This window comes from Puma concolor, chromosome B4 (genome assembly GCF_028749965.1).
Source record: "Puma concolor isolate L17-30 chromosome B4, mPumCon1.1.hap2, whole genome shotgun sequence".
NCBI classification, from domain to species: domain Eukaryota; kingdom Metazoa; phylum Chordata; class Mammalia; order Carnivora; family Felidae; genus Puma; species Puma concolor.
The window spans coordinates 21,932,088-21,955,252 of NC_141673.1; the positions used below are offsets into that span (position 1 = coordinate 21,932,088).

At 34.8% G+C, this 23,165-nt stretch overlaps 2 protein-coding genes across 14 annotated transcripts in view; one reads left to right on the forward strand and one right to left on the reverse strand.

The window, feature by feature from the left end:
* The window catches only part of ANKS1B (ankyrin repeat and sterile alpha motif domain containing 1B), a 1,105,230-nt gene that overhangs the window by 309,128 nt on the left and 772,937 nt on the right, over nucleotides 1–23,165 (forward strand). The gene's annotated exons all lie outside the window — the stretch shown is intronic.
* On the reverse strand, nucleotides 2,265–5,011 carry GARIN6 (golgi associated RAB2 interactor family member 6). Its single transcript, XM_025926400.2, has 3 exons — nucleotides 3,678–5,011; nucleotides 2,866–2,976; nucleotides 2,265–2,650 (listed from the first exon to the last, which is right to left on the reverse strand). The coding sequence occupies exons 1-3, from the start codon at nucleotides 4,290–4,292 to the stop codon at nucleotides 2,348–2,350; spliced, it is 1,029 nt and encodes a 342-aa protein (XP_025782185.2). The 5' UTR covers nucleotides 4,293–5,011; the 3' UTR covers nucleotides 2,265–2,347.

The following is a 23,165-nucleotide window of genomic DNA, read 5'->3' on the forward strand; positions in this document are numbered from 1 at the left end:
ATGAGTTCCATAATGGTAGAGACTATGTATTGCTTAATATCTGTTTCTAAGGCCGTAGTCCCTGACATATTGTCAGTATTAATAATTAGTAAAACAATGAACAATGTGTATGTTCGATGCTTTCATTTCATCACGTAAAGATCATATCTATAAAGATATAGGAGAAAGAACAGCAAGAAACATTGGTTTTATTTTATTAATATAACCTTATCTGCTTAACGTTTACCAGTAAATTGAGTGCCTTTATCTCTTTTTTTTCTGTTTCATAAAATAAAGTATTAGGGCTCTAAGCCATCAATAATATATGACTAGAATTTCCTTCTCTACCACCTTCCTAAACATTTATTTTTTTCATTTTATTAGGCTTGGTAGTAGGGTTGGTAGTAACTTGATTTTGGTTTACAATTTTTTTATTACTGGATACTTTTATTTGGCCATTTTCCTGTGAAGACTGGCAACTAATATTTAGTAGTTACATTTACTGCAAAATGTTTCCCAGGCTGTGGCTTTTGCCCCCTTACATTGTGTGTGTGAGTGTATTCTGTGTACTTTTTCAAACTATCAAGTTCATTAAACTTCTTAGTCTTATTTTTTTGTTTAATTCACCTTATCTAGAGATAACTCTCATTCCTCTCATTATATCGCATTGTGTTTGGCTTGGGTGTTCTTCTGAAATCTCTTATTTCTGTTGTCCTATTTTTAAAACCACATGACTCAGTTTTGATATTTTTACATATAATGCATGGCAGGAGAAATCTTGATTGCATTATTTAGCTGACATGATTGTCTGCTGTTAAAAATGTATATTTTATAAAAGTATCCTTATTGGTATTTTGTTACTGCATCACATCTATAAATTTACTTGAAATGTAGTATCTTTTTTTTTTTTTTTTTACTGTATTTAATATAATGAATCAAAAGTAGAATTCTTTTACTAATATTCTCGTCTGGACTTCTAATGTTTTCACTTTGTTGGTGGACTCTCCTTTAACATATGTTATGTATTTACGATAAAATTTAATACATTTCTCGTGACATTGGAGACATATCAAATGTAAATTTATCCTACAACTTGCAATAGCTTTGAACTCAGGATTTTCCAGGCCAGCTTCAAAATTAAAAATCTTCATAAATTTCATGAATAACAGGATTTTATTTTGAAGCTGTTTTTTTCCAGACCTGAAATATTGTGTGTGTATGGTCATTAAAGTCATTTAAATATTTAAATATTTGTGATTTTATTAAATAATAAATGATTAAAAATCATTTAAATTATTTAAATATAGTGAGGGGTCATCAAAAAATGAGGCCTCTTATGCACAGTGCTTGGCTTAATGATTTTTAAGGCCTCATGGAAAACCATTACCTTACAGTCTTGTGTAGGAGCCTTTGGGATCAGTGGAATTAGTATGCTGCTATGCAAATTTCCATATACCCAGACTTTTGGATTCGAATAATATATATTTATTTCACATTTATAACCCTTAATTTAATTGGATCCAGCACATATGTGTCAAATATCTTCTTCATTCAAAGCATGGTGCTAAGCTTCAGAAACATGAGGATTATGGAAATACAGACTTAATTAAAACTATGTGATGTATTACTTTTAGAGTCTTAAATAGATTTTTTACTTGCAAAAATTAGAACATTGGCTGATCCTGTAGATCTTACACTTCTAAGATGATCTAATCTCCAGTTTTTGTCTAGATTTTAAATTGAGCTTTTATTCAGCTCATTTTTCTGTTTTTCTAGTTTTAATACGGCATTTTATCCTTCCATTGTGACTAGATGTTATTTAGAATTCTAAGTTTTAGAATTTAAAAGGAATTGCTTCTTGTAAAAATTTCAAGAAATTTAGAATTTTAAATAACATCAAGGAATTAAAGACTTATAGAATATATTGGGTACTTTAGTATAATTTCAAAGCAGTTAAATAATATTTAAGTTGGGCAAAGAACAAGAATAAAGAGACTGAGGAAATGAAGTTCTTTCTGTAAAGTATAATTAGTTTTTCAACATGCCTGACAATAATATCATCATCATCATCATCATCATCATCATCATCATCATCATCACTATCATTTGCTTTTGTGCATTTGGTTATGTATTTAGTAAATTTTAGGCTTTTTTTTGGTGAATACATATTGATGATAAATGGAGGAGGGTCTCTGAGAGTAATCTTAAACATTTTATTCTGTCATCTGCATGTAATCACAAATATCAAGTTAAGAGGAAGTTAAAGATAGTTCAGAGCCTGATAATAAATTGCCATTTGTTTTTATTACTACCTTTCCCTATTAACAGAGCATATGTCATTAGAGCAGAGAATCTGAGTCGAATTGTGTTAGGGTGGGTGATATTTCTTTCCTCCACAGTCTTGGATAAGGTGTCCATCTCTGCACCACGTGCAGTATAGGACTTTGAAGCTATTTCCGAAAGAGTCAATTCTGCTGAGTGGAGGTCTCTGACTTCCATCCTGTTCACTCATGTAGCCTTCACTCTGCAAGATTGTAATAAAGGGTCCCAATACTGAGCTGTTAGCTGCCTTTGCAATGGGCTTGCCAGTAGTTTCTGTTCTTGGAATCACCATATTTATTCTGCCCTCTGGGAAGAGGCCAGTATCTCCTACTGATGTGCTGGAAGTACCCTCTCAAGACAAGAAAGGCTTGCAGCCCTTGCTAACAATAGTATTAAGACATGTTGAATGCACCCATTGTGGCTATTCTAGCTGTGCTTCCTCCTGGATCTGTAAAGGCTGCTCCTGTCGCCATCCCTGCCCTTTTATCAAATGCTATAGGCTTTGTGACTGCAGAAGTATGTGAACTCTTGAATGCAGTATGTGTGGGAGGCTTGATGAATTCATTCCTCCCCAGCATAACCATAATAGGTGGTCCCAAACACTGTAGGGTTCATGTGAAGAGTCTTGATGCCAACTTGATCTTGATCCCTTCCATAGACATGAATGACATTTGCCTGTGGGGGAAGACAAACAAGTGAAATAAAGAAAGTGAGGGCAGAAAGGTCTGTTTCTTTTATTCCTATAGCTAAACAACAAGGGCTTATGATAAGAATTTTGAGGTCTCAATCCAATCTCCCATTTGTTGCAGGAATTCCCCTCTTTAGTATCTCTACAATGACCATGATGATCATTCCAGTTTTGCTCATACAATTCCAGTGCCAGTGAGAGCACTGTTATAATTCACCAGTGAATATCCTCATAGACTACTTTTTATACCCTTATGTTAGTATTTCTGCTGGCCAAGTGGTATGCACTACGCTACTAAACATGCACACAAACACATCCCTCTGCCACTGATGTATGCAAAATCAGTACATGGCGGTAGAGGGATTACATCCCACAACGTATCAGCCTACCTGGATGTAGCAGTGTATGTTCAAGAATAGATGGTCAGGATGCCACACATGGCGACACAGTATTGGATATGAAATTAAGAGTTAAGGAAGCTAAGGAAGCTCTGAAATACAGCCTTGGGGAACACTCTGGAGCACTCCCCAATGTGACATGGCCTACAAATGGAGGCTCTTGTGGCCCTGAACCATCTACATGCAATGCATTTTCTAGGTAAGCCTCAGTACCAATGGCTCTGCAGGACTTTCATCTCTTCTCCTTCAGCACTCTGCCCCCATCTTTTAGAGTCTTTGAGCAGACTTACCCCTGGGCTCTTGTTCTTCTCTTCAAACCCAGTTATGTCCAGTGTGTTCCCAACTGGGATGGCCTGGGAACCACTGTAAGCCTCTACTGGTGGTCTCAGAATGTAAACGAGGTTTTCCCAGTGGACAAAAAGATCTCTTGTGTTGGAAGGGGGACACAGCTGAAGGTAAAAAGAGCGGCCAGTGGCAAGCTTCAGGTGGAGCTGTTGCTTTTTACCATTATGGATGGTTATCGTTACAAACTTCAAGGGAAGCAGCCTGGTTAGCTCTAAGATCTGTGTAGGCTTGTAACCTTTTTCCGGGGTGGCAGGGCCATATCTGTTATAGTCATCACACATAGCAGCTGGTCGGGCCAGCAGCATGACATCAGGTAGTGTGAGGTGGGGGCTGGTGCGAACGATGCCCACAGTTACCATTCGGGCACGGTTGTGCACATCAATCACTTCTCCTTTTTTGCTGACCTGTATAAAGTCACTCTCAAACATTGGTGCATACTTGAATATACTATACTCCCCCTTGTACAGTTGTTGCTGCAGTTTCCCCATGGAGGTATTAAACATACCCATTGCAGGGCTGCTTTGGGCTGTGTAATGTGGTAACTTAAATTGGCTGTTCATGGCTATTTGTTGCCACGGCAGCTCCTAGGGGTCCTCCACACCTTACCACACTTTGCAGGGTGTCCTCTTTCCCTGGTTTCTCTAGCAAGTGGGCTAGCAGTGGTCTTCTGCAGGCTTTTTTGTCTCTGAGAAACTGAGAACAGGGTGGGGGTGCTAATTACCAATTGCTCAGTGCTAGAGACTATTGTATCTGCACCATACTGCGCTCTGCCTAGAGAATGGAGATGTTGGGGTACACAGATGCCAGGGTCCCAGTAGATGTTACCATATGCAGATGTTGAGGAGTAGAGGTCAGGGCTCCAATAGATGTCAAGGTGCACAGATATTGGGACCCCAGTCGATGTCAGGGTGCACAGATGTGGAGGCCCACAGAGGTTAGGCCCCAGTAGATGCTACAGTGTGCAGATGTGGAGAAGCAAGAGATCCAGGCCCCAGTAGATGTCAGGGTTTGCAGATGCCGAGGCACGTAGATGTTGGGGTTCCAGTAGATGTCAGAGTGCACAGATGTTGAGGCATGCAGATGTTGGTATTCACTTGGAGTGGGGAGGGGCCTCCTCTTGAGCCTGACACACTGGTTCACAATAACCTTTGCTCTTTTGGATTCCACAACTCACCGCCAATTGTATTCGTACTGCTCCTCTCCTCCCAAACCTAAGCCTCCACCTAGGCCTAAACCACCTGAAGGACCCCTTATGTCCTCTCCTGCCCATTGTGACCTGTGCTTACCCCATACTCCTTTGTCTCTGTCGCCCAACAGCCCCTCCCTCAGAGAAAGGACACTGTCCTCTCCACCTCACCCCACCTGTGCTCAGTACCCCACCCTGCTTGCCACAGCTCAGCACACTTCCCTCCCCCAGGGATCTCCCTCCCCCATCTATGGATCTTAATACATATTGGCAAATTGCTTTCAAAAAGGTTTAGGTAAAGTTTCTGTTATACAGAAAATAAACACGTTCTCTTATCCAGTTTTGTAGCCAATTAGAAGTAATTGTAGACAATTTACTTCAAAGAGAGAATTGGACAAGTTGGTAAATAGGTTAGTACAGGGTGTTTATCAAGGTTTATTGTTGCAAAAAAAGATTATAAACAAGATTAATATCTTACAATAAGGGTTTAGTTAAATAAATTATGGAGCATTCTATGCTAGAATACTCTGTAGTCATAAAAATCATTATGAAGTTCCCTATTTGACATGAAAAGATTTTTTTTTCTTAAAAAGAGCAAAGCAAACATTTCAAACTACGTAAATTGTGGTCCAATTTATGTAAGATCATCTGTGTGCATGTTTGCATATGAGGGTATGTTCAGTGAAATGTTTAAAGTGCTTATCTCTGGGTGCTGTAATTTTTATTTTCTTTACACTTTATATTTTTATTAAGATAATTATTATTTCTATTAGTGGGAAAAATAAAAATATTTTTATTAACAATGTCTATTTTTACAGCCACAATAAATTTTATGTTTTGATACACCCTCACATTGCTGATGAGATATTTAAACTTTTTCCTAGACATCTGTATTCTGACTTTACAGTGAAAAGAGCCTCAAAGATTACATTTATGATCTGTCCTTACCCACTATCAGATTGTATGTGTGTATATATATATATGTGTGTATATATATACATATATATATGTATATATATAAACTCTGAGAAATTTTGCCAACTATTATAAATGTTGTCAATTGAATAAGATTAAAATCTCTCTATTGGCATGATGGTGTACATAACACACACATACACATACATATGAAAAGCCATAGTTTTTGAGACTTTAGTTTTTTCTGTAGGTCAAAACAAACATTTTCTTCCCTTCATATTGAAATATCTGGTTATTTCTGTTAATATGAGTATTTTTACTTTAAAAAGAAGATTTTCACGTATCAATAACAATGTTTACTGGCCTGTTTAAGGTCTGTATATCTTAATTTCTACTTTATGTCCATATTACTTATCTTATAATTAGAAAAATCAATAAGCCTAATATACATTTAGTAATCGAACTAACATTTTAAAGATATTGCACTAGTTTTGGTGCTTTTTGAAAAGAATAAGTAACAATGGGCACTATATAATTTAATTTAGATGCTTTAAAAGAATTAAGTGAAGATACACCTGTTTTCTTAAAAGCACTTTTATGCCATGCACATGTATTAGCAAGATATTTATCTTAGGGTTCCATTAGAGCATGAGTTAATTGCTTTGTCTCCAGGGAAATAAGAAACTATAATACTTATAGGGACTATGAACTTTCAGAAAATTTTCCAAACCAGTCATTAGTCCAACAACAGTAGAACTGCTATTAATCATCCTGATGATCATGATGTGTAGCATTCTGGAAAATATCTGTAATTTTCATTAGTCTGATATAGTTTATCAGACTCCCCTAGCAATTTAGAAAAATACCTTATTAATATTTGCCTCAATATTTAAGAAGTTCAGATGGCTAAATAAAAAGCTACCTAAACCTGAGATTAAGGAATTCTTTTTATGAGAATGCATCAGCTTTCTTTTTTCTTTTTTTAATGTTTTATTTTTTATTTTAGAGAGAGAGTGAGAGGGGAAAAGAGAGAGAGATTAGAGAGAGAGAGAGAAAGGGAGTGAGAGAGAGAAAGAATCTTAAGCAGCCTCCACAGTCAGCACAGAGCCCACTGCACTGAGGGTCTTGACTCCATGACCCTGGGATCATGACCCGAGCCAAAATCAATAGTCAGATACTCAACTGACTGAGCTACCAAGGTGCCCCAGGAATGCAGTAGCTTTTTTTCAGGCTTGCTCTTAGAACAGATTTCCATGCAGTTCAGCATTAGATATTATTAAAATAAGTTTATTCTCACTGTCCTCTACATTAGAGTTTGTGTCATCTAGTAAATCATTTAACTTCCCGAGGTCTTATTTTTCTCATCCTTGAAATTGAAATGATTCATTAGGTATCTTTCAGCTTGAGAATAGTTATGATTTTTATTATAGGGATTTAACTTTTTCTGCCTGTAATGAAGCTTCTATGTACTTTGGAAATACTCCAAACAATAATAATTAGTCAAGGAATTATTCAGATCTCAACAACTCTGGGAATTGTATGATTCAATATACAATCTTATTCTGTTGCTGAACTTCTTGCTGAAACTTTCAGAAGAATCAACATTCAAAATGTAAAAATGACAAAATATTACCTCAGTAATTTGGGCAGTGAATGAGGGGAGTACTTAAAACAATGTAATTGAACATACGGGTTAATTTTAGATACAATTTAGTTAATGAACATGTTTATCCGCTGTGGTAGGCAGATTAGTTTCCCCAAAAGATTTCACATCTTGATCTTCACAACCTGACTCTGTGACATTACATGGTAAAGGAGCTTTGCAGATGCAATTAAGTTCAGGATCTTGAAATGCGGAGATACCATGGATTACCCACATGGGTCCAGTGTAATCACAATGGTCTTTATAAAAAAAAAAAGTCAAAAGGGTCAGAGTTAGAAGGATAAGTGATGATGGAAGCAGAGGTTGAGCGATACAACCACAAATCAGTGAATGCAGGTGGCCAAAAAGCAGGAAGTGAATTCTCCTCTGGAGCCTCCAGAAAGAACAAGCTCTGCCCAGTAAAAATCATTTTGGACTTCTAGATGGATTATACTCAGAACTTGACCCATACCTACTTAGATGATGAGATTTGGGACTTTTGAGCTGATGAGATTTAGAGGAGATTCTGAGTTTAAATTGATGCTTCAATGGGTTGAGACTTGGGAGAATGTGGAGATGGGGATGAATGGATTTTGCTGTGGATGAATGTGATCTTTGGGGGGATGAAATATAATAAATAATAATGTCCCCCTCTCTTTATAAATGTCCATGTTCTAATATCTAGAAACTGTGGATATGTTAACTTGTATGGCAAAAGGGACTTTGCAGATGTGACTAAGGATCTTAAAATGGGGAGATTATCCTGTATTGCCTGGGTGGACCCAACATAATCATAAGGGTCCTTAAAATAGGGAAGATGATATGATGAAGAAAGAGAAAAAAAAATTAAATATTACGTTGCTAGCTTCAAAGATGGAGGAAGGAGCTATGAGTCAAGGAATGTAGGTGGCGTCTTGAAAATGAAAAAGGCTGGAACAGATTCTCTCCTAGAGCCTCCAGAAGTAATAAGCCCTGCTGACTCCTTGATTTTAGCCCTGTAAAACTCCTTTCAGACTTCTCATCTCAGTAACTGTCTGAGATTAAATTAATATTGTTTTAAGCTACTAAGTTTGTGGTGATTTGTTACAGTGGGTAATGGAGACTAATATAGTGGCTGTGGAAATTAGGTCGGTAGTAGACTTTTCATCTGTTACATACTCATTCAAATAACAGAAGCATGTTTTTTGTGTCTAGGCAGAAGGCATGAGATGTGGGCATTTACAGAAGAATGTATTTTAGCTTTAATATCAAGCATTCATTTGATCTAGGTTTTTATGATTTTATGAGTCATTTTAATGACTTAAAATAATTGGACTAAAACTTTACCATTGGAAAGTCTTCATTTTGTGTATTTTTAGGAAATTATTATCATACTGATAATGATAATAGTAATGCTAACAGTAGAAGCTAGCATGTGGGGTGCCTGGGTGACTCAGTCTGTTACGCATCTGACCCTTGATTTCAGCTCAGATTATGATCTCATGGTTTGTGAGATAGAGCCCCACATTGGACTCCTTGCTGACAGTGCAGAGCCTGCTTGGGATTCTCTTTCCCTCTCTCTCTGACTCTCCCCATCCCTCTCAAAACAACTAAATAAACTTAAAAAAACCCAATAATATCTGGCATTTATTGAATGACTAGCCCATGCCAGGTATGGTGAGAGGCACTTTACATTCCTATATCTCCTAAATTTCACCACAATTCTATAAAATATTTTCACTTAACCTTGAGAAAATTGAGTTTCAAGAGATTAAGTAACTTCCCCAAGTTTGCATATCTATAATGCTTGATCCAAACCCATGTGAATACTTTGTTAAATTAAAAAAAAAAAAAGGGCCCATTTTCTCACAGTAAGCTAAATCTGCATATTGTCTACTGTTCAGTATTTTTCACTGTAGCATTTCTCTGTTGAAGAGTATATCAGTAATTACTGATGTCACTGTTTCTTAGTGTGTATTCAATTGATTTATCATCTTACATTGTGTTTCCAGGGTAGTTGATCTGTTAAATATATTTATTATTTATCTTAAAGATTAAAAAATTGTTGGCTTGATAGGAATCTCCATTCATTTAGAATCCCTCCACATTTTTCTATTCTTTTATACATTCATCCATGTATTTATTCTATAAATGTTTACTAACCATTTGTTACATGCAGGGTATAGAGCACTAAACAATATAAACATGCATCATACCCTCATGTTGTTTTAAATTTTGTGCCAGGTAACTGTGAATGATATAAAATAAGGATTATATATGATTTCTGCCCTGATTAACCTTAAGATTTAGTTCAGGTCATTATCCTGACTGCTATTTATTGGTTGTATAATCTTAGACAAGTAATTTATGCTTTGCTTCCTATAATTTAAAATGAGAAGGCTATTTTTCTGTTTATAGGATTGTTATAAAGATTTTAAAACATAAATGTAAGTTTCTGTATAAATTCCTTCCTATACAAATGCAAACTGATCTTTTTCTGTTCAGTTCTTGGTTTTTGAAAATAACAATCTGGCAATTTTAATAGGGTTTGCAGAAGAGTATGTATAGTGCAAACTAACTTCATAATAAGCGCATTAAGAGAAGAATAATATTTATTTGTGTTTAGAAAGCCTGGCAATATGTATACTATGCTAATACTATGTTAATAGTTGTTATAGTTGTATCTAATAGTTAAATCTAATCCTTAATATTTCAGGGGCTCTAACTTCCTACTTTATATACTTAAACATTGTTTGGATTATTTATAATAAGCAATCTAATTTTTTAATGAATGTTTTATATTTTGTGAAAAAAATAAATGCCATGAGTTGTAAAAAGTCATGCCAATTCCTTATGTCACCATGAGTCCCCGTAGAATAGTTTGAAAATAATTGCTTGCATCTGTCCATCCATCTATTTATTCACCAATCCCATCCATTCACTCATTCATTAATTAATTTTTCATGTTAATCTATATTTTTCGAGACATTTTTGGTGCAGTTGTCTTTAAATTTTAAATTGCTCTTTTGAGAGGATTATGTAGAGACAGCTGGAAGACACTGGGGGATGAATTGTTTGTGGATTGTCTTTGTATAATTTTTATTAATGACATCAATGATTATTTCTCATTGTTTTAAGTCACGTTTCCCTGATTATTAGTGAGAAGGAATTTTTCCCCCAAATATTTTTTTGACATTTGTATTCTTTTTGTGTGAATTACATGTTTATTTGGCTTGCCATTTTTAATTTTAATTTTTATTTATTTAAAACAATTATTTATTTTGAGGGAGAAAGAGGACAAGTGCATGAACGTGTGTGCTAGCAGGGGAATGGCACAGAGAGGGGGAGAGAAAGAATCTCAAGCAGGTTCTCCACTGTCAGCACAGAGCCAGACACATGGCTCAATCCCATGAACCATGAGATCATGACCTTAACCAAAATGAAGAGTCAGAAGTTCAATGGACCGAGCTACCCAGGCACCCCTAACATTTTTTATTTTTAAAAGAATTTATTTATAAATGTATTTTAATACAGCTAATCCTTGTTGTTTGTGGATTATGTACTTGTGAATGTGCCTACTTGCTGAAATTTATTTGTAACCCTCAAGTCAATACTTGTGATGCTTTCAGATCATTCATGGACATGCAGAGAGCACTGAAAATTTTGAGTCTCTTGATGCACACATTTCCAGTTGAATAGGTAAAGCTCTGCCTTCTCGTTTCAGCTCTTAAACTGCATAAGCAGTTTTCATTTTCTCAGCCTATTTAGTGCCACTTAAACAATTTTTTGTGCTGTTTGGGGGGGATTTCACTGTTTAAAATTACTCTCAGTATGGTGCTGAAGTTGTGCCTAGAGTTTCCCGGATCTCAAGAAGGCTGTGATTGATGTACCTTCTGAGAAAATATGTGTGTCAGATAAGCTTCATTCAGGCATAAGTTGTAGTGCTATTGGCTGTGAGTTGTGTTTATTACTCAAAAAATATATGTTGAATAAATTATCTTTAAATAAAAGCACATATCTAACAAATTATATATTGATCAGTTGATGAAAATGCTGCGACCAAAGACTTGCAGGTACCTAACCCTGTATTACTCCTAAGAGCAGTGATTCAGTATTTGCTAATTCAGTGGTCATGGTGACTTTGTGAAACAAAACTACTGTGAAAGTGAGAATTCACTGTATAGTCGGGATATCAAACTTTGTGAAAAATATTTCAAAACAATGTTTCCTCAATTCGTTGCTTGCCCTTTAACTTTATGTTTCTTTTTTTGTGGTGCAGAAGTTTTCATCTTCATGAAGCCAAGATTTTAAAATACATTTATTTAACACTTCTGCGTTTTGTGTCTTGTTTAGGCTGACCTTGACTAACTCCACAATCATAAAAATAGTTTGCCATCTTTTCTTTATGTGAAACCTTGGTTCGTGAGCATAACTCATTCTGGAAACATGTTTGTAATCCAAAGCACTTGTATATCAAAGCAAATTTCAAGAACCATTGGTTCAGTTGTAATCATGTGATGTTTGGTGTCAGGTACTACTCGTATTGCAAGACGTTGCTCGTTTATGAAGTTAAAATTTATTAGGAATGCTCATCTTGTGGAACACTCACAGAACAAGTTACTCACAATCCAAAGTTTTACTGTATATGTGTATTTTATATATATATGTATGTATGTATGTATTTACATAGTAGTTTCTTTACCTGTGATTTTGCTTGCTGTGGTTTCAGGTACCCACAGTCAATCACAGTCCAAAAGCAGATGATCCTCTTTCAGATGGATTTGTTAGAAGGTCAATAGTAGCCTAACACTTATGTCACAATGCCTGCATCATTCACCCCACTTTATTTCATCATGTAGGCATTTTATCATCTCCCATCATCACAAGAAAGATGAGGACAGTACAATTAGGTATTTAGAGAGAGAGATCACATTCACATACCTTTATTATGGTATGTTGTTAAAATTGCTTGAATTTATTACTGTTAATCTCTCACTGTGCCTAATTTATAAATTAAACTTTATTATAGTTATGTATGTATAGCAAAAACCATAGTTTATATAGGGTTTGGTACTATCCATGGTTTCAGGCATCCACTGGGCGTTTTGGAACATATGCCTTGTGGATAAAAGGGAACTACTATGTGTGTGTGTGTGTGTGTGTGTGTGTGTGTGTGTGTGTGTGTGTGTATATATATATATATATATATATATAAAATTTGGGGCTGAGGAGGAACCCAAGATAAATTATAGAATTAAAATACATATATATGTATAAATAAATACAATGTATAAATAATATATAATATAAGTGTATAATTATTAACTGTATAATATAAGTGTATAATTATTAACTTTGGAGAGATATACAAACAAACTTATCTGTATAAATAAACACACACACACACACATATATATATGTGTATTTTTAATTCTATAATTTATCTTGGATTCCTCCTCACCCCCAAATTAATAATTAGTTGTACCAGCACCATTTATTAAATAGCCTAGCCTTTTTGTTTTGATTTTAAATGTTATATTGCATTCATTTCCCTTTTTAAATTTTTTTTAAAACTGTGGTAAAATACCCATAACAGAGATATTGCAATATTAGCCAGACAGTACAGTGATGTTAAGTTTATTAACATCATCGTTTAATCATTCTCTAGAACTTTTCAGTCGTGCAAAACTGAAATTCTGTGCCCATTAAACAATAACTCCCCATTTCTTCCTACCTGTAGCGCCTGGCAACTACCATTCTGTTTTCTATATCTATGATTTTTACTACTCTACGTATCTCAAGTAAGTGGAATCATCTAGTATTTGTCTTTTTGTGACTCAATTCACTTAGCCTAATGTCCTCAAGATTATCCATGCTTTAGCATGTGTCAAAATATCCTTTTTAAAAGCTGCATAATATTCCATTGCATGTATATATCACATTATGCTTATCCATTAGTTCATCAGTGGATACTTGGGTTACTTCCACCTTTTGGCTCTTGCAAATAATGTTGCTGTGAATACGGATGTGCAAATACCTCTTCGAGACCTTGCTTTCAATTATTTTGGACATATACCCTGAAGTGAAATTGCTGGATCATATGGTAATTTTATTTGAAATTTTTTTAGAAACTGACATGCTGTTTTCCATAATGGCTGTAGCATTTCACATTTCCACCAATAGTACCCAGTGCCCAAGGGTTCTAATTTTTTCACATCCACATCAATACTTTTATTGTATTTTATGTTCTTTTTTTTTAAATAGTAGCCATCATAATAGGTGTCCGGTGACATCTCATTTTGGTTTTGATTTGCATTTCTCTAATGATTAAGTGATGTTGAGCATCTTTTCATGTGCTTATTTATTGGCCCTTGTATATCTTCTTTGGAGAAATATCTATTTAAATTCTTTATTTTAAAAATTGGACTGTTGTCTTTGTTGTTAAGTTGTAGGAGTTTTTGGTATAGTCTGGATATTAATTCCTTGTCAGATATATGATTTGTGAATATTTTGTCCCTTTTCATAGATTGCCTTTTTATTCTGTCAATTGTGTCCTTTGAAACACAGAAGTTTTAAATTTTGATGTAGTCCAGTTTATTGCTTTTGCCTTTGTTGCCTATACTTCTGGTTTCATATCCAGGAAATTATTGTCAAATCAAATGTCATGAAGATTTCACCCATTTTTTTTCTAAGAGTTTTATAGTTTTAGATCTTACTTCCTGAGTTTTTGCTAGGAAAAATGTCAAATTTAGAGATTAATTAGGAGAAAATTGGTGTTTTTACAATATTGTATCTTCCCTCTCAGGAGTATAACATAAATTTCTATGTTTTCAAGTCCTTTTTTATGTTGTTAAGTAACATCTAGTTTTTTTTTTATATGTAGTTTTCTACATTTAATGGTTTTATTTTTATTATTTCATATTTGTTTCTATTGTGAATATTTTTCCCATTGTATTTTCTAACTGGTTTCTGCTAGTAGATAGGAAAATTGTTAACTTTTCTACATTTTTTTTTGTCATCTTAGGAATCACACCATGGTTTATATAAATATTCAAGTTTGATTTTCTGATTAGGAAATTATATAACCTGCAAATAATAGCCACTATGTCTCTGAATCTTCAATCTTTATGATCTTTTGATTTTTTTTTCTCTTATTGAATTGATTGGACCCAGCATTACAGCATTAGATAATGATAGTGTGGACTCATCAGTCTAGAAACTAAACACTGCCATATATGTTTAAATAGTATCTCTAATATGACTCCTCTAAGTGTTATTCTATCTCTGTTCTTTCTCCTAGAGTTTTGGTTGTGGGGCATAAGTTTTAGGATCTCAATTTTATTTTGTGTGCACTATATGTTTAGTTTCTATGATAGTAAAGGCCTTTAACATTATTACTGAAATACCACTTGACATATTATGTTAATTTTCTAGTTATATAACTGAGCACTTCTATGTTAATGTTTCATATTTGCCTATAAATCTTTGATACCTATCACAATACCTGCTTCATAGCAGGTATTCAATAACTATTGAATGTGTCACACACTAGAGTGAATCTCAAGCTTACCATATTTCTAAATAATATATCTCAATTCCTGATTGATCAGCTTTAAATGATGTATCTTATTTCTCTGTGAGTAAGGATTTTAGCTCACTTATATTATCTCTGTCTCCAATCCTTCTACATATTTTTTTTTTTTTTATGATAAATTTTAGGTGTGTGGTTTTTTGGTTTTTGTTTTTTTTTTACTGGTTAGCTTGGTGACTTCAAATAATATTATACTTAAAGAAGTTTAGGGGCGCCTGGGTGGCACAGTCGGTTAAGCGTCCGACTTCAGCCAGGTCACGATCTCGCGGTCCGCGAGTTCAAGCTCCGTGTCGGGCTCTGGGCTGATGGCTCAGAGCCTGGAGCCTGTTTCCGATTCTGTGTCTCCCTCTCTCTCTGCCCCTCCCCCGTTCATGCTCTGTGTCTCTCTGTCCCAAAAATAAATAAACGTTGAAAAAAAAAAGTTTAAATAATACTTTTATATTTCTATGTTATGTTTCATCAACTTTAGGCAGTATTTCTTGACTTGTTTAGATAATACTTTTATATTTCTGTGTTATGTTTCATCAACTTTAGGCAGTATTTCTTGACTTCCTATTTTGGAAAATTAAGATATTAGCTCCTGTGTTCCTTTTTTCATGTTTCCTCCCCTTCTTCACCTGCTACCTTATAGACTTATAGACTATCATGCTTGTTCACATTTATGTTCTATCCTGTGTCACTGGCTAAGTTTCCCATATTTTGTTCATAGGCTTACACTACAAAATTTTTGCTAGTGAATCACATTTACATATTTATGTTTACAAATAGCATGCTGAAATTAAATTAACTTTTCTATCAAGACTCAAGGTCCAGAGGAAGGAGAATATATCTAGCATTAATATTGAATGATTTATCTTTCTTCTCCATTCTATCATTTGCCATATCTTGCTATCATGTACAGTTTTTAAATCTATTTGACTATGATATTGATTAGATTCACCTCATAAGCTCTATAGATGTTCTGTTGGTCATTTTTTGATCTGCACTTTTTTCTGAAGCCTCATGGCTTGAATTTCTTATGTCATGCAGGCTGAGTCATATAGCTGATATTTTAGAGAGGCTCTAGAGTCCAAAACCTTAGATCCTAGTTTATTTCAGCTGCTCTTTAGGTTGAGGTCTATATGCCATTGCTTGGCTCTGCAAATTGGTACTAGAAATGTGAGCTGAGACCAGAGTGGGTGATTACCTAGTGGTTGCTTTCAATGGGAGTTGCATAAATTGGTACCCTGAAAATCTTGGTACTCAAAATTTAAGTTTTTTTTTTTTAATTAAAAAATATTTTAGAGAGAGAGAGAGAGGCAGACTTCAGAGGGAGAGAGAGAAAATCTTAAGTAGGCTCCATGCTCAGCACAGAGCCTGATGTGGGGCTCGATCCATCACTCTGGGATCATGACCTAAGCCAAAATTGAGTCAGACATTCAACCGACTGAGCCACCTAGGTGCCCCTCAAGTTTTAAGTCTTGATAATATCATTTTGTGTAGTTTGTTAAAGTCCTGAATGTGATTTGTTTGATACTCACACTCAGTACCTCTTTTCAACATTTATTAACTCACCCATGCATAGTAGGTACGCAGTGAATATTCTTGTCATGCCTTTCAAACCAAAAAGACATATGGAGTCTATATGCAGATTAAGAAAGGGAATGAGTAAGAAAATAATATTTTCTTTTGAAGACCTTCTCTGAGAAAAAGTGATTCTATAACTGGGAGAATTCCTTGGGTTGAATGTATTGTAAGGAGGCATACTTGATGCCCTGTACAGCATTTCACACAAGCAGCATTATAGGTGAGAAAACCAAGGTGCAGAGAAGTCAATTAGCTTGTTTATGGTGAAAATTATGAAGTAACAGGGGTAAATATTCCAACTCAGGTCATTTGGACCTAATGCTCAGAACCTCTCCTTTTTTTTTTTTTTTTTTTTATCTTTTTAGCATTTGATCATGCCTTCTAAGAAAAGAGTATTGTTCACATTTATGTCTTCAGATGTTCCTTCAACAATAGTGTGGAAATGGGTTGACTGGGACTCTCCTCCCTTGGAAAAAGGGATATCTGATGATGTCAGAGATATCAGCTAAATGTTAATGGATCTTCATTTCTATTAGCAGAAGAATTAATAAAAATTTCCTTTAATGAAGGCTTAGTGTGTCCATCAAATTCTATTTTGACTTATTCTGAGTTTGATCTTAGCTGCAATTAGGAATGAATTCTATATTTATATTTAGAAATATATTTCATATTTCCCTATTTTTCTCTGCTATTTTAAAATTTTTTTTTCAACGTTTTTTATTTATTTTTGGGACAGAGAGAGACAGAGCATGAACGGGGGAGGGGCAGAGAGAGAGGGAGACACAGAATCGGAAACAGGCTCCAGGCTCCGAGCCATCAGCCCAGAGCCCGACGCGGGGCTCGAACTCACGGACCGCGAGATCGTGACCTGGCTGAAGTCGGACGCTTAACCGACTGCGCCACCCAGGTGCCCCATCTGCTATTTTAATTATATAGGTTATTCTTTCTTACTTTTCCTGCCTGATACTACATTGTTTAACTAATGAATATCTGCTGCTTTCATTTTTAAAGGTGGTTCCTTTTCATATACGATGGAAGTACAGCTAGGGTTTTTAAAAAATGGAAATAGCTTGAGATAATCAAGAGAGTCAGGTAGAGCTAAGTTTTACTTAGCTTTACAACTTACTAGGTATATGTCTTTGGTAACCTGTCAATAGTTTTTCATTATTTTTAAAAGAGGGAACTTGTACCTACCTTGTAGGGTGATATGAAAATTGGAGAATGGGTTTAAAGCACATAGAACAATGCCAGACCCATATGGTAGTCATTATTATTTTTTTTGCTCTCTTTAAAAAATATAAACTATTATATCTTTTAAGAAGTTATCCAGTCTCTGCTTGAATATCTACATGGATGAAAGCATGTTCTGTAAATTTCCATGTCTAACAAATATAAGCTGTGGAATTTCAGAAATAAATCACCTTGAGTATTAATTTCATCATTTGTAAAATGAGGATAATATTAGTACCTACCCCCTAGGCTTGTGGTGAGGAATAAATGACATATATTGCTTCTATTAAGTGCTTACAATTGGGTCTAGCACTCAATAAATACTCAATAAATGTTAGCTCATAGTATAAATACTAAGAGTAGAGCACTTACAAATATATTACAGCCCGAGTCACCTACTGTATTTTTTTCTACAGCAAAAGTTGTTCAAGTTCTTACTTACATGTGATGATTGACTATAATGTAATGTGAACTTTTAACTTGGTTTGATGAGGCTACAGCCTTATAGGGAGCAACCCATACTAACCACCTACTAGCTTACCTATCCTTGTGGTTCCATAATAAATATTTGCTGAATTAATTGTCTTTGGCAGGGATCTGCACACTCTCTGTAAAGGGTCAGATAATAAATATTTTAAGTTTTAATGCTATATGATCTCCATCACAATTACTCAGTTCTGCCATTGTAGCATGTTTCCACAATATGAAAATTTATGGTCATGGCTGTGTATTAATTAAACCTTATTTATGAAAATGGATAGTAAGCTAGATTTTTGCTGAAGTTTACTAATCTCAGGTCTATGGAATAAAGAAATTAGATCCTTAATACTTATAATAAAATTCATATAAAATCATTCTATTTGGAAATATTTTCAGGTGAGAAAATGTTTTATCCTGTACAGAAAAAATGGAAGTGAAGCCTAGAGAAATGGCAAAAATGAACCCACAAAATGCATTCTCTGTGCATATGTAACAAGACTCCAAAGTTTAGCAAGCTAAACTTTTAAGCTCTACAGCACAATTTCACAGAGATTATTTTAGATATTCAGCTTAAACACATTTCTCAGCAACTGAAACCAGATTAGTGTTGGTATAGAACAACTCTGGACTTTTTTAGAAACTATTTTTTTATTTTTTTGAAAGTTTATTTAGTATTTTTGAGAGACAGAAAGAGACAGAGTGCAAGTGGGGGAGAGGCAGAGAGAGAGGGAGACACAGAAGCAGAAGCAGGCTCAGGCTCTGAGCCATCAGCCCAGAGTCCAAAGCGGGGCACGAACCCATGAATGTGAGGTCATGATCTGAGCTGAAGTAGAACACTGAACCGACTGAGTCACCCAGGTGCCTCTAGAAACTAATTTTTAAATGAGATGTATACCTTCTGTGGTATATCAGATGGGTACTTCTTCCAAATGCTAGCATGCAACCCGTTGCTACAAAACTGTTAATTCTATAGGCTTTAAGGTTCAATTTAAATGCCACTTCCTTCCTACAGTTTTATTTAATGCTCCCCTGCCAGAAACAATATCCTTCCTCTTAATATTCAACTAACTTATTTTTGACATCTGTGTTTTTCTTCCTTTTATTATAGTTATTTATATAGTTATCTGGTATCTATTCTTTTAGATTGTGAGCTGCCTGAAGGCAGTATCTGTGTCACAAATATTTATGTTTTCCAGCACACTGTGCTTTATGCCTTGCATGCTGAAGGCACTCAGTCTATGCTTGTTTTCTGAATTTTTCTTTCAGTGTCTGTAGGGAGATATGCTGTAATGATGTAAAAAGTATTCTCTCTGGCAATCTGAGTTCTACTTCTGACTTGATCACTTGCTAACAATATACTCAACTTCTCTGAATCAAGGCTCTGTTTCCTCATCTATAAAATAAGGATCATTCCAACACTGCATTATTTTGTGAGGATTAAATGAGTTGACAAAAGTGCCTAAACAGAAAACCTGAGCACATAAAACATTAGCCTTTATTATATCTAATGGATGTATTAAATTTCTTTTTATTTTATATTATGATATAAATGTTCTAAAAATGAGTAGTTAATACATTAATAAGTAAATGTCAATGATGTGAAAAAGGCAGATAACATCTCTATTGAGTGTGAATTAAAGAGATGTTATTATGTTGTTTTCTGCATGTGTCAACAAATATTTTACCCAGTTCTTTTGACAGTTACCATTGTAGCAAAAATAAAGCTATATTTAATTTGAATGAATTCTTATAAGGAATTTTATTTCTTGCTTTGATTCTGTGGCCAAATTAGGACTTGTTTCTGCTTATTAGGCTCCTGCCTTCTGAAAATAGGTAAAATTAACAGCATTTATAAGAGAATTTATAGAAAAGGAAAAGTGGTGTCCATTATCTTTTTATAGCCTATTAATGACTAGTGCATATTTTATACTGAAAAGGAGAGACAGCCTTAAAGAGATGAAAAATATCACTAACCTTATTCTTTTCATTATTTCTGGCGTGTTTATGTGTGTAGGTATGATAATGCACCATAACCCTTCTGTGAGACGCTGTAATCCAGCACTGATCAGGCTTAAGAATTTTATTTTTATATTAGTTTCAACATGAATTTTATAATTTCCTAAGTCTAACTTGTTTTCACAGTTTTTTAAAATATTTTTTTTAACGTTTATTCACTTTTTGAGAGACAGAGATAGAGCACAAGCAGGAGAGAGACAGAGAGAGAGACATAGAATCCAAAGCAGGCTGTAGGCTCTGAGCTGTCAGCACAGAGCCCAAGGCGGGGCTCGAATCACAAACTGTGAGATCATGACCTGAGCTGAAGTTGTATGCTTAACCAACCGAGCCACCCAGGCGCCCCCACAGTTTTTTAATTTATAGTCACTTTAAAATATATTCTTATATATTTTGTTTTTACTTCATTAAAAATTTTTTTTTCACTAATTTTAAAAACACTTCCATAATAGCTTGATATTGGGGCACATGGCAAGATTAATTCTAGGGACATTGATCATTGTCCAGTATCCCAAAGGACCTGAGTCTTGTGGACTATGAGAAATGAGTTACACCATTCTGCTTCCTTTTTCATGTGGTTCTGCTTAATAGCATTGCAGACATAGCAGAAAACAAATCATAATATAGTCTGTAAAACAGTTTGATAGACCATAAAAAAAGAATCCTTTGACTGAGGACTTTAAATGTCCTAATTTCAGCCATTCCTCGGGAGGTTTGAGTAAGAAGCTGCCTGACATGTGGCAGACCAAAGCATGGAACCAAGTATCCACCCTCTGCAAGGAGTCTTTCTGAACTAATCCCATGCTTTAGTCACCACTAGAAACCAGTTCTCTCAGGTCATCTATCATCACCCAAACTCTCACCCTTTTGTTGCTGTTATTGAACTGAGCTTCCATTCCTTCTCTACTCCCTACTGCCTGTGATAAACAAAACCCTTATGTTCCCATCATCTCCTTGTGAATGTTTCTTCATTTCTTGGCTTTATTTAGAAGTACTTACCTTTATTTTATACATATTAATTTATATCAGCTGCACCGTTACCATGATATTGGTTAAGACTGGAATCTGTATATGTTTGTAAAAAGGGTCCTAAACCAAAATTTGTACCATGGACAATTGCTATTCTCATCATTCCCTTTTTTTCAGTAATCATCCCTTCAACATGTATTTATTGTTTTCTTGCTATATGTCAGACACTGTTTTAAGTAAGGAGGATACAGTGAGAAAATCTTGTATTCTAGTAAGGGAGTCAAATAATAGCAAGTAAAGAAAGAAGCAAGAACTTTTGATAGTGATAAATGCTGTGTGACAAAAGTTTTAAAGGTGATGGAAATGAGTGATGGGAGTGAGAAATAGATGACACATTAAATTGTGTAGTCAAGGAAGGGCTCTTTGAGAAGGTGACATTTGAGTTGAAACCTAATGACAGGAAGGGACCAGCCACATGAAGAACTGTGTGTCAGGCAGGGTGAAGCACAAGTCAAAGGGCAGAGGGCTTCCCTAGAGTGATTTAGGGATGTGTTAGAGATTGAGGTCAAGATTGGGGCCAAATTTTATTGGGCTTTGTAGATCTGGGTAAAAAGTTTTGATTTTATTCTCATTCAAGTCAGATGTCCTTAAGAGGGTTTTAAGCAAGGGTTTATATGACTTAATTTAATTTTTTTTAAAAAATCAGGTATTATATGCCTACCTGCTTATATTAAATATGTATCTGTGTTCATATGTATTTGTAAAGGCAAACTACCCAAGCAGAACATTAAATTGTCAGGAAGTTTTGGTTGGTGTTAGGGCTAGATTCAGAGAAATCCCAGTATTTTGGGAGAAAGTGATGTTTTGTTCCCTGCCTTCTAAGTTAATAGCCTACACAGTAAATGTTCTGTTTTTTTTTTAATACATAAAAATATTATGTGCTTTTTCAGAAAAATGGGAAAATGAAGAAAAGTGTAAAGAAGAAAAAAATTATTGATACTCATACTGTTCAAACAAAACACTTTTGATGAATTTCTTGATTTTTTTGTATGCAAGTGTGTATATATGTGTATATGCGTATACTGTATACACAATGTCTTTACAAATACATATGAACACATACATATTTAATATAATCAGGTAGGCATACATATATACCCATATACATACACATATATATATATTTGTCATTATATTGTATATACTCTTTGGAGTTCTGCTTTTTTATTGAACAAACATTTTCCATATGTTCATAGTTTTTATAAACCATTATTTCTAATGAGAGTGTATCACTAAGAGATGGAAACATTGCTGAAGAAGTATTTTCAAGATGGAGTACAAGGATAGATAAGAATTCTTCCCTTTCATTGAACATCCTTTAGATTTTTTTATATTCATTTCCTAGTAGACTGGGGAAGACCAAACCAAAGCAACATTTTTTTTTTCTGAGAAAGAATTAATTCAGAGAACCAAAAAGTATATTTTCAGTCTGTTTTAATTATGGAAAACCTGGAAAGATTACTGTTGATTTGAGATGAGGAGATAAATAATGAGACATGGGCAAAACATGATAGTAAACCATAAACATGATCATGTTTCATGTGTAAACATGTATGGTAGGGAGGTCTGATAGGAGAGAGGTTTCAGTGTAAACATACATGGTAGGGAGGTCAGACAGGAGAGAGCCCACAAAGGTGCTACGTGTAAAAGAAAAATCAATTTTCAAAAAAACGATGGAGCACATGTGTAGGAATAGTTTACCTGTGAATATAAAGTGGATATTCTCCACTGAGAATGGCTTCCTTACTCAGAGGTAGAGAATTAATTTGGTTAGCTTCACTGAAAAGGAAGTGACTAAATCT

Bases quoted from the DNA above. Each gene is read 5' to 3' on its own strand.
- GARIN6 (XM_025926400.2), bottom strand. From the start codon at position 4,292: ATGAACAGCCAATTTAAGTTACCACATTACACAGCCCAAAGCAGCCCT. The intron at 2,977-3,677 runs GTAAGTCTGCTC...CTTCCCCCACAG, and splicing joins AGAAGAACAAGAGCCCAGGG to GCAAATGTCATTCATGTCTA. The intron at 2,651-2,865 runs TGAATTCATCAA...TTGTCTTGAGAG, and splicing joins ATGGTTATGCTGGGGAGGAA to GGTACTTCCAGCACATCAGT.